The 12,812-nt window shown below is 38.0% G+C and overlaps 1 protein-coding gene across 1 annotated transcript in view; it reads right to left on the minus strand.

Moving 5' to 3' along the window:
- PREPL (prolyl endopeptidase like) overlaps positions 1-12,812 on the minus strand; it is a 44,170-nt gene that overhangs the window by 6,119 nt on the left and 25,239 nt on the right. Inside the window, exons 8-10 of the mRNA XM_007944386.2 lie at positions 7,913-8,110; positions 4,245-4,420; positions 2,844-3,060 (exon numbers count right to left, since the gene is read on the minus strand). Of these exons, the coding sequence (XP_007942577.1) occupies positions 2,844-3,060; positions 4,245-4,420; positions 7,913-8,110 (591 nt within the window). The remainder of the gene's footprint in view (positions 1-2,843; positions 3,061-4,244; positions 4,421-7,912; positions 8,111-12,812) is intronic.

Consider the following 12,812-nt stretch of genomic DNA (forward strand, 5'->3'; position numbering starts at 1 on the left):
TAACACATCCTGATTGCATGTTTGGTCAATTTCAGACTGCCGAAGTTGATAAAAGTCTTTAATTTCCTCATCTTTAGCTTTGGTGGTTGGGGTATAAATTTGAATAATAGCTGTATTAAGAGGTCTTCCTTGTAGGCATATGGATATTATCCTATCACTGACAACACTGTACTTCAGGACAGATCTTGAAACATCCTTTTGATGATGAATGCCACGCCATTCCTCTTCAAACTGTCATTCCCGGCATAGTAGATCATATGGTTGTCTGATTCAAAATGGCCAAAACCAGTCCATTTCAGCTCATTAATGCCAAGGATATCAATCTTTATGCATTTCATTTCATTTTTGACAACTTCCAATTTTCCTAAATTCATAGTTTGTACATTCCATGTTCTGATGATTAATGGATGTCTGCAGCTGTTTCTCTTCAGTTTGAGTGGTGCCACATCAGCAAATAGAGGTCTCGATAGCTTTACCTTATCTATATGAGTAAGGCTGGGTTTATTCTGATGATGCAGCTCTTTCCTAGTCCTATTTTGAGAGCCTTCTAACCTAACTGGACTATTCATAAAGTTGCGTGGTAATGTATCAGACAGTGTTTCTTTGATATTCATAAGGTTTTCCCTGGCCGGTTCTTTGAGAAGTGGACGGCCTTTTCCTTCTTCCTAGTCTGTCTCAGTCTGTATGCTGGGCTGATACCTGTGTATCATATGCATTCTGTTGGGTTTGAAACACCAGTGGCTCAGCCTCAAAACTCCCATCAACATCCATGGTAGGACAAACCGACAGACAAGTTTGTCTCCCTGTTGGAAACGTCTCCTACCACCCTTATCTGGGTGCCTGCGGCTGACTCCTCCTTTGTCCCAGTTCCTGGGCCTTTTAATCCCCTTTCTCCCGCTCTCCTGCCCTGCTGCTTTGGGCATAGTAGTCCATAACTAGTGTTAAATAAAAATTAATTAAAGTTGCTCTTTCAAATAGCCTTACATTCCTATTAACATGCTCTTCAGTTTTCCTTCATATTAACATTAACCTAGTGGTATTTGTCACTGTTTTGGTTGCTTAGCATCTCAATTTCTTTTTCATTTCCAAAGTCCTCAACCTAATTGAGACAGAGCTTGACTCTCATTGTAGAGGCAGACACTGCCTCTCCCAGCTTTCCCTAGAGCTCAGACACAGGGTGCAGGTCTGCCAATCAAATATGTAGGCTCTAAACTTTAATTGGGAAGTTAGTGATTCAAAGAAATAGGGACTACAGAGAATTTATTCTGGCAACAATGCTGCAGCTATTGTTGCCAGAAGTAGCAGTGGCAGTATGGGAGGTCTTATGCCCTGTGGTGGCACTTCACTGGGCCAGTTTTATGCATATGTTTCTGGCTGTGCATCTTGTAAGCTTGGTTTTACACCTATTCTTACCTAATGTTGTTGTTGTTGTTATGTGCTGTTGAGTCGGACCCGACTCACAGTGACCCCTCCTTGGGTTTCTGAGGCAGTATCACTACAGAAGTAGATTGCCCCATCTTCCTTCCGAGGAGTAGCTGGTGGGTTTGAACCATCAGCCTTCTGGTTAGCAGTCAAGTGCCTTGACACTGTGCTACCAGAGCTCCTTAGTTATTGTCAATTCCAACTCATGGCTACCCCATGTGTGCAAATAGAACTGCTCCATTGGGTTTTCAAGCCTTCAACTTTTTGGAAGCAGACTGCCAGGATTGTCTTGTGAGGTGCCTCTGAGTGGGCCTGAACCTTTTGGCTAGTAGTTAAGTGCTTAACTGTTCTCCACTACCCAACAAATCCCTTTTCTTCTTAAGTTAGACAGAGTTGGTGTTTGGTGCATATAATTAAGAGCTCTGATAAATGAGTCCCATATTATTGGACATTTAGAATATCTCCAATTCTTCACTATTATAAGCAAAGTGGCATATAATAAACACCCTTGCACATTTATTTCTGACTAATTTCCTTTGGCTGAAATTCCTGAAGTGTAATTTCTAAAAGTCAAAGGTTAGTTTCATTATTTTTTCTATTGATTATTTATAATCCTGCTATTGTTATTATCTTTGTGCATAAGGATTTTTTCTCTCCATACTTACAATTTCTATTTCTTTTTAATAGATTTACAGGATTAGGATTATGCAAAACTTGTTTACTTAATAAAAGCTCAGTCTATAACCTTCTCCCTCAGAATAAAAAGCCTGAAGATAATTTACTCTTTCCCATCTCAGTCATTAGTTCCTATAGCATCTAACCAGGAAGTAGGAGAATGGTGGAGATGAAATCAGTGCCGTAATCTAATGCCATAACTTTGTACATCTAGAAAAGACTTTAAGGTGTTTTTTTTAAAAAAAGGTATTTCGGTTAAAGTATAGGAAACTACCCCAAAAGACCATGAAGAGTGGAGAACCTAAAAATAGAGAGCCCCAAATCCAGCCTGAAGTGTTGGTGGTCAGGAGACTGTGAAACTGACCAAGAGCAGAGGATTCCGTGCACTCCACAGTCACAGTGCACTGACCTGATTCCTGGAACTGTGAGCCATACTTTGTCTCTTTCCTACCAATGCTAAAGGTTCTTACAAGTAAGAAGTTATCAGTGGGGATAATCCTTAATATCTTTCAGTAGAAATTTAAAAATATTAATAAAGAAAAATGCCAGAGAAGAAAAAGTGAAAACTAAAGAGCTGGATTACCTAAATTTAGAAGATCCCCTAGAGTACAGCTGTGTTCAAAATTTTAAAAAGCTTTGTTAGTCTCCTATGCCAGGTTAAAATCCTAAGAGAACATTTTTTTGTTAGAGTAGCCTACGGCTTCAGGCTTCTCCCTATATAAGCAGTAGAATCAGAGTGTACTCACCTCCAAAGTCACAGCTCTCAGGAGCTCTGGCTCAGAATTACACAATGCTCCCACAAGCACCCCTCCAGCACTGAAAGCAGTCAGGGTTGTTAGACTTGGCTGAGAAAAGCCTTGGTCATGAAGCGTCTTAATGCAAGCCTCTAAGTCAGCAAGGCCATTGAGTTTTTTAGTTAGACGGCCATCAGCATGCCACTGGAGGCCTAACTCACCACCACCTCTGAAATTAAAGGGCAAAAATGTTTTAGTGGGGGGAAAAATGTATATGTTACTGATGCAAATCAGGGTTAAAAAATGACAGCTTATGGGCTAAATCCATCTGGAGGCCTGATTCTCAAACTAAGAATGTTTTTTATATTTTTATAGGTTGGGAGGAAAACACACACACACACACACACACACCCCCAACACCAACAATTTAACAATTTATGATAGAGACCATATATAGCCTGAAAACATACAATGTTTACTATCTTGCTCTTTACAGAAAATGTCTGCCAATCCCTGATACACATAGCTGATCAAAAATTGATTTAACAAAAATGGTTTTGAGTGCACGTCTACTACTGACCTGACATTGTAATTAAAAATAAAAATGAACAAGATTCTCCTGCCCTGGAGAAGATAATTTTGAGGGGAAAAAAGCCAAGAAAGAGTTACTAAGTAATGTGGTCACTGGGATAATAGGAGTATGTTTACGGCATTATCAAAGCAGAGGAAGGAACGTCCAGCTGTCAAGGTAGGGGCATGTACACTAGTCAGGACTATGAATGCTTAAAGGGGAGATGATTCCTAACCTTGATCTTGAGGGAGGAATATGAGTATCAGAAGAGCAAGGAGAGGAAGGCAACATGACAAAGAAGAAGACATAGCATGTATGTACAAGGGCACAGGGGTGAAAGAGCATGCCATGTGAAAGGAGGCAGCAAGGCTGGATGTGTATGGCTGGACATGTTTTGGGGGAGTGATGACAGATGCCACAACAGAGCTAAGCCAGATCACAAGGATGTTAAATACGATATTAGGAATTTGGGACTTTATTGTGAAGATTGGGAGGTGGTAAAGAATTTTAACTAGGGACTTCAAATTTGTATCTTGGAAGCCTCAAACAGAATGGAAGTTAGACTGGAAAAAAGACTAGATTAAGACTCTATTTTAATAACACCTGAACTTGGGAGAGTTAAATGGAAATAATAATGTTGATAACATAAATAAATACAGAGACCGATGCATTTTTTAAAAACTCTAGTAATGATATATATCCTTTTGCTTTTTGGATCAACTAGTCACCACCAGCACAGGTCTAATATATATAAATTTAACAATACAAATGAGAAAATAAGATTTTGCTCTCTGATATATTGTTATTCTGGACATCTGCCACAATGCCAGGTGCTGACTTACCGAACATGGCAATATGCTAATATCCATCCATCATCAACCAACACCCGCCTTTCAGGTCTGAAATTCATTTTCAAATCCATTCCATAAGCTCCATATACATGTACCAGGAGAGGTTTCTTCTGCAAGTCCTCAGAATCCGTTTTGTGGAAAACGGTCATTGGCACTAATTTTCCATCCTGGAAATGAAGAATTACTACACACATAAAGAGTCTTTAAAAACAGTACTATCCCGAATTTAAATACAATGAAATACACTCTTCCCTCTCCTTTCTCTTCCACTTATAGATGTTGAATACAAAGTTCAGTTAAGACAAAAGAGTATGGTCACTACAAATGTTATATGGTCCTTGTTTTTAGCTGTTTTGCTGACCTAGATTAACTAGCTAAAGGAAGATGGGGCAATTTACTTCTGTAAAGATTTATGGCCTCGGAAACCCAATGGGGGTTGCTGTGACTTGGTATTGACCCAGTGGCAGTGAGTTTGGTTTTTTTTTCCGGTTTAGATTACCAACTAGAAAAGAGCGGCAAGACTCTGGCTTGAAAACATTTTATTAAATGCAGCTTTTCATGGCAGTAAAGTGATTTTAGAGAGTTCTTCACTACCCACTATTACTGTAATTTTTTTCTTTTACAACATGCCAAAATAACAACCAAATTCAAAAATTTTCTAGTAGAGCATTCTTCCTATACCTTGGGCTAAAAACTGTCATTTCTCATCTTTGGTTATTTATAAATATGCTGACTAAAGAAGTCTTAGCTCAATTTCTGTCCTCTTTAGTTGAGATTTTCAACTCTAAGTTAGAACCTGAAACTTCTTAATGCCCTTGTGACATCCACGCACATTCTCTCCAAAACCTATTTAACATTAGTTTTAAAAGGTTTAAAATTGGTTTAAGTAAATTATTTAATTACACTTAAATTATTTTTAGGGCATGTAACTATTCCCTAATGTAGCTCCAACACATTAATCCCAATGGACTGAAACCAGGCATCATAAGAATACAAAATCCAGATACTCTGAACTATTCCTGATCTTTCTCTCACATAAAAAGGATGGAGAACTTGGTTCTCTCTCTGCTAAAAGAAATGAATGAAACAGCACCAGTTTACATTATTTTGGGGGCATCAGTTGACTGCTAACCAGAAGGCTGGCGGTTCAAACCCATCAGCCACTCCTTGGAAGGAAGATGGGGCAATCTACTTCCGTAGTGATAGTGCCTCGGAAACCCAAGGAGGGGTCGCTGTGAGTTGGGTCCGACTCGACGGCCCAACTCGACGGCCCATAACAACAACAACGAGTTTTATATAAGGAAAATAATGTAACCAAATCCTACTATTTTCATTCCTATTTTGGAAGTTCACTTTTGGGCAACAGAAACAATGGACTGTTATCAAATAAGAATAAAATCTTCCTTTCATTATTTTTCATAATACTCAACTTATGACAGTATAACTTAGTTTTCACTTCTCAGTATAGCTTCACTCATAAAATTTGATGTAAATTAATTTCTATAAAATATCTTAAGACTTTTCATTTACCCACTTCCTCCCCAAATTCTAATACACAGTTACAGAAAAACTTGCTAGTTGAGAACTTGTGAAATAGAAGAGGTAAAAATGGCATAAAGTTCTGTGATAAGCTGAAACCCTAAGTTCATCAGCAGTGCAAAAGGCCTATGGAAAGTTACAGCAGCTTCCATGTAGCAGTTCCTGGGTAGAACAAAGAGTTAATGTACTTGGCTGCTATTCTGGTTACCTAGTGCTCCTCTGACAAGAATATACCACAAATGGGATGTTTAAACAAATAGGAGTTTATTCTCTTATAGTCTGGAGGCTTTAAGTCTGAGTTCAAAGTGCCAGGCTCTAGGGGCCAGGTGAAAGCCCCTCAACCTTGGGCTTCAGCTCTGCCTCCTGCTCCTGGCCCACTGATGCTAGAGGCTTTTCTTCACTCAGATAGCTGCTGGCCACTGAGACTGACAAGCCCTACGTTGACAAGTAATAAGGCACAGTCTTGATGTTACCAAACCACACAGCAGGCCATTAACTCAAGTCCACTGAAAATCTCAAGGTTGGCAGAGCATGGCAGGGTGCCAAAAAATGATACAGCTACCTGCAGGGTTCAAGTGTGCCATAAGCTAGAGACCGTTCCCTAAGGCTTCTACTTATATACAGGAAGCAGACCACATCCCTAAGACAGCTACTCAGCTGCTCACAGTAGATTCCACCATGGAGTTGATTACCAGTCTCATCATGGGGAATACTATATCCAGCACTCAATCAGGCTGAGCCAAGTTGACACACAAACTTAACTACCACAGCTGCCAACTGAAAAAGGTTGGAAGTTCAAGTCAATCCCGAAATTCCTCAAAAGAAAGGCCTGGCAATTTACTTCTGAAAAATCAGCCATTGAAAACCCTATGGAGCACAGTTCTTTAACCATATGGTGTCACCATGAATTAGAGTTGACTCCATGGCAACTGTTTTCTCTCCTCCTCCCCTAATGTTTCTCCCTTTGAATCTCCAGTAACTTAGCTTCACTATTCTTTCCATTTGGGATAAAATAGTTACAACATTTGGATAGACTGTTATAATCCCATGTTTGTAAAACCAAAACCTAAAAGTATAAATACTTATTGACAAAACAAAATCTGGCAGGTGATACATTAAATGGTCAATAACAATTATTTCTAGGGGTACACAAAGGGACTGAAAAGTAGTCTCTTAAACTTTATACATGTCTTTATTTTTGCACTGGTTCTAACAAGCATGTATTGCTTTTGTAATATTAAAATAACATTGCCATTTGTTCAAAGACATTTGGAGAAAATCAATGAATTAAAAAAAAATTCATAAGGGGAAAACAGCCTGTGTGGAAATTGTCAGTACACATGAAATTATATCATATATAATATGCTAATGTTGGAAAATTCCTTAAATACTAGGCCACAATTTACATACACAGTTGATTGTGTATATTGGGTATACTTGGAATACAGGTATTTGTTGTTACTTTCTTTTCTACTTCTCCCATGCACCCTCCAAATCTCTCTTACTCTACACGTTGGCCATATAAGACTTCTTTACACTTCTTGAATGCATTTCCCCCCAGTTCAGAGCCTCTATACAAAATAATAACCCCATGACCCTCTTCTAACTTAATCCTTAATTATTCCAAAGATCTTACCTGAGATATCATTTCCCCAGAGAAGCCTCCCTGATTCTCCAGACTAGAAAGGTCCCTTTGCCATATGCTCCATTGTACTTGTCACCTCTTCCTTTGCAGCACTCAGTATGTTAGTAATTACTTACAACAGCTGTCACCTTCCTTGTTCAATTTAAACTCCATGAGGACAGGAATTAGTCTAATTTACTTTAGTCAGTTGCTTGCTATCATCACAATTTTTGTCCTTTGCATGTCAATTTTGACTATTTAATATTTTTTTAAATAAAATTTTTATTCAAATATAAGCAACATGTGGAATTAAGGTCTTGATGTGCTACTTATAAATCCTCTAATGTATGTTAAAATAAGTATATATTAAGGTTTGAAAAAACTTAAAAAAATTAATGTAGTCTTACTGTGGTATATGAAATACATTGCACAGCATCTGGCAAACAGTATGTTTTCAGCAAACGTGTATTGAAAAGTGGAGATTACAAAGACTTACCTTACTTTTGGCTTCAAGTCGTAAAACACGGCTAGTCTTTGTGATTGGGTCTTCATGCCCAGTTTCCTCAAAGAGTTTGCCTTCTGCAAACTTGTATGTGTAGTATTTTGGGGGACGTATTGGAGAGCAAAGCTGAAAGGGGCAGTTCTTTGGGTCTGAGTTTGTATCTATTATGAATCCACAGGCCCAAGGAGGGAGCTAAAGAAAGAAAAAAGTTATTTTTACTCTTTATCTAGACTCTCAGTAAGAATTGAATTAGTGAGTCTGCTCCAAACAGATAATGCGGACAAGTTTACTTCTATCCAAATAACACAATGTCTTAGTTAAGGACTACTTCATTGATATAAAATATATTTCAAGTGAAAAACAAACAAAACTCTGTATTAATAAGCAATAAAACAAAGAAAAATTACAAGAAAATAGTTTATCACGATTATAGATTTACATGAAACTCCTTTAATCTAAAAGTTTATTCTGAGGTAAAAACTTGGGCAATGTAATAGCAAAATAGTTAAGAATAAGCACAAATCAAATGGTAATTATGGAACCCAGAAACATCTCAAAGATCTCTGTTCTCACAGAACATGAAATCCCTCATACGCATTTTTAATAATTTACCCACCAGCCCTGATCCTGCTGCCTGGACAGCCACAGTGATGGCAGTTATTATTCTAGGGTTACAAACCAGCTCAGCAGCACTAAAGCATTTACAATCTGTTTTTAACTTTAGCTCCCAGGATAACCATTGTGCAGAACAAAACCTTTCCCAGAATATCTACTCTGAGAGACTCATGGCTATTATGCTTAAGATTCTTAACTTTAAGAAAAAAGGAAAGGAATCAAAATTTATTCTCTTAAAGCAGCAGGGTCCAGCTTCAAGCCTTCCACTAACATCCCTCTTACATCCTTTAAAGAACTCCAATAAGCAGGTTGACAGTGTTAGAAATGGTACTGAGAATCAGAACATTAAAAGAAAATTGCTTTCCTTTTCCCGAGTAATTGTAGAAAGAGCAAATTTCTTAGAAAATCAGAGGTCTTGGTACAGCAACATCGCTGTGGGCACTATTCAAAAAGGGTAGATGGAAGATGTATATGTATGTAAAGAGTGCATCATTTAACTTTTAGAAACCACAGCCAAATTTGTTCACAGCAAATTTCTTCTAATTAATCTTAAGAATCTATTGTCCTGAAACACTAATAAAGACACACATTTGCAAAGTCTCTCAAAAGAGTTTCAAATTTATTCTCCTCAGACTGGGGATTATTTTAAAGGATAATTTGTCTATAAAAAGGTAAGCCATAACTGGAGAGAAAATAAGCCAGCAAATGAGAACTTAGTGGGGAAAAAAGTGAGAAGCACAGCTATGAATTGTGCAGCCAGGCCTCAGAGTGAGTACACTAGGCTCCTCAACCTACACAGGCCACATTTTTCTCCTCTTTGGTCAGACTTTAAGAGAGTTTCTAAGACAGATTAAGGTCTATGTGACCTATGCAGTTAAGCTGTCTTAGCTTTAGACCACTACTTCTCATATGTAAACAAGTTTTTGGGTATATTTCTAAAATTAATGGGATCAAGGTTAAAGTTTTAATCACAACAAACACTGTTCCAAGGCTATGGATTTTTAAAAATTTGTCCAGTTGATACAGAAATAAGTATTAACCATCTCAAGGATATCTGAAGATACATTTCCTACTGAGATAAGCCTGAAATGAATAATCATGGATAACATTTGTAGGTCTTGAGTTGGCCAGGTAATGATGTGCAGATACTCCTTAGATACTATACAGAAAACAGGCTGAGCTTTAACATTTGGCTACAAACTACCAGACCTAGTGCTCTTGAGCTGATTCCAACTCATAGCGACCCTACAGAACAGAGCAGAAGTATACCATAGGATTTCAAAGGCTGTAATCTTTTTTTTTGGGGGGGGAGAGGGGGCTTTACTTTTTTAAATTGTGATTTGGGTGAAAGTTTACAGAGCAAATTCACTTTCCATACAGCAGCTCACATACCCTTTGTCTCATGACATTGACTACAATTTGCCACAATGCAACAGCTCTCCTTCCACTTCCTTTCCATAGTTACCTCTTCCCTGTGTCCTTCCCTCCATGTACTCCTGCCCCCTGAGCTGTCTCCCTATGCATACACAGCCCTTCTATTCTCCTGTGATTGATCTCTCCAAGGAGCGTATCTACCTAATGTAAATGTTCAGCTCATATGCCTGTCTTTTGTTTGGCTGGATGCCACAGGAGTGGGTTCTATTCCAGACTTGAAGGGCAGCTAGGGGCCACAGTCTCAGTGGTTCCATCAAGCTCTATCAGACCAGCAAACCTGATCCCTTTTTTTTTTTTTTAAGTGATTTTGAGTTTTATTCCACATTGTTCTCCCACTCTATCCAGGATCTCCTACATAGATCCTCTTCTGAGTGGTTGACAATGGTAGTCGGGCACCATCTAGTTCTTCTGGTCTCACAGTCGTATAGGCTGAGGATCACGTGGTGTACCAGTCACTTGGACTAATTGTTTCCACAAATCTTTGGTTTTCTTCATTCTTCTTTGCTCTGGACAAGGAGAGACCCATCACTGCATCCAGATGGCCACTTGGCAAGCTTTTAAGATCCTACTTGCTACCTGCCAAAGTCGGATACGGAACAATGTTTTGTGTAGTACGTTATTCCAATTGAGCTTTATGTCCCCTGCAACTATGGTCCTGAGCCCACAGTTCCAACTACTTGCTCCCTCTGGGCAGCTGGTTGTGGCCAAGAAGGGACTACAACCTTGCCCCTTGTCAGCTCTGCTATATACCTGGAAATTCTTACAGAACATACCAATACACTTGTTGTCTGCCAATCCTATACATGGTCTTGGGTACAACTCCCCCCTGTACTGACATACCTACTAGTTGGGCCTGTCCAGCCATCTATCCACCTGTATATCCATGTTTCAAAGGCTACAATCTTTAGGAAGTCAGACTGCCACATCTTTATCTCATGGAGCATCTAGTGGGTTTGAACTGGTGACCTTTTGGTTAGCAGCCAAGTACTTAACCACTGCACCACCAAGGATCTTCTATGAACTACATTCACGTCTTAATGATTAGGACATAACATGTTGAAAGAAAACGGACTTGGGCATATAGACTCCTCCTCCAAATAAAACTGATGCTAGCATAAAGTAAAACATCTCCCAACTTGTTTAGACGTTAAGTATCATAACTTCTCTTTGTGGGAAAATAAGTCGCCTCCAGGAAATACTGATGACAAAGAAAAGGGAATATGTAAAACACTTCTATTGCTGAAATTGAGTTTAAAAAGTAATGTTAGTCAAATATACACAAATACTTTGTAACCCACTTATGCACTAATGTCTTTTTTGTGTGGTATGTTAATCAATATGATCTAGTTCATGAAGGATTGGTTTTGATATATAAAAGTCTCTTTAGTAGCACCTGGTACATAATAATTAATTTCTTTTGATGCTGACCCAGAACACTATATTAACTGGTTCTATTAATTGGCTCTACAAGTTGGAAGGGGCAGCGAACAAAGAGATACAGGTTACAAATAAAGATGTTTGTTTTAAAGGAAGTTAAAACTGTGGAAAAAGATCTTTCTTTAAAGCTGGGATACTTGAAAAAAATAAGAAAGGTCCATTTATTTAGAAGTCAAATATTATTACAGTAAATGCCATAGGACATTCTTAATTTTCATGACACAGAATTTTTATAATAAATACATTGCTAAAAATTATTTATTATCTCCCATCCCTATTGATATAGGCTGCAGTAAGAACAGATGTCTGAATTTGACATCAATTAGCAAGGGAAAAGAAATGGTTAAAATCAGGCAAATGAAGGCAATGAGTAAATTCCAAAATCAACCACTATTTTAAGTTTAAGATACCTACATAAGTCTTCTAAATAGTTATAGTGGTGTAGTGGTTAAAGCATTTGACTGTTAACCAAAATGTCAATGGTTTGAACCCATTAGCTATTCCACAGGAAAAAGATGAGGCAGTCTGCTTCCATAAAGATTTTTTTTTTGCTTCCATAAAGATTTATTGTTATTGTTAGGTAGTTTAAGTGAATTCCGACTCATAGAGACCCTATGTACAACAGAATGGAACACTGCTCAGTCCTGTAGGCTATAATTTTTATAACCTTGGAAATCCAATAGGGCAGTTCTACTCTGTCCTACAGGGTTGCTATGAGTCAGAATTGACTTGATAGCCATAGATTTTGTTTTGTTTTTATATAGTCTTTTAAGAGACATGACATTACTTTTGATTATAGACTTTAGGAATAGCTAGAATATTTTGGTTGTTGTAGGCTCTTGTTATTTTTTATTTATACCACTATAACCAATCTCAAAACTAATCTACCTGTCCCTTATCTCTTCTTGCTTCAGCCTACGCTAACATGGCTGCCAGGTAACTTATTAAGTATACTTCAACTCCTCAAATCATTCCCCTGGCTCAAAAACTTCAAAAGTACCCCTCCACAATTTATGCATAAATTCTTCACCTTGACAGTCAAAGAACTTCAAATCATAGCTTCATTCACAAGAAATTCAATTTGCTTCAACAAAATGGAATTATTCGCAGTTTCCAATACATTTCCAAAATTCTCCAAATTAGTACTTTTGTTTCATGGATTTTTCATTCTAGAATACCACTCCTCTTCCCACCTGTCAAAATCCTATCCATTCTCTTTGGTTCATCCCAGATTCTACTTATGCCACAGAAACTTTCTCAAGCCCTACAACACATTTTCTGTTTTTGATAGCACTTATTTAAATCCTCACTCCTAAGGGAAATCAAAGGCATCCATATTGGTAAGGAAGAAGTCAAACTATCCCTATTTGCTGATGATATGATCCTATACCTAGAAAACCCAAGAGAT

This window comes from Orycteropus afer, unplaced genomic scaffold (genome assembly GCF_000298275.1).
Source record: "Orycteropus afer afer isolate SDZICR_OR568_19922 unplaced genomic scaffold, OryAfe1.0 scaffold00124, whole genome shotgun sequence".
Classification (NCBI taxonomy): domain Eukaryota; kingdom Metazoa; phylum Chordata; class Mammalia; order Tubulidentata; family Orycteropodidae; genus Orycteropus; species Orycteropus afer.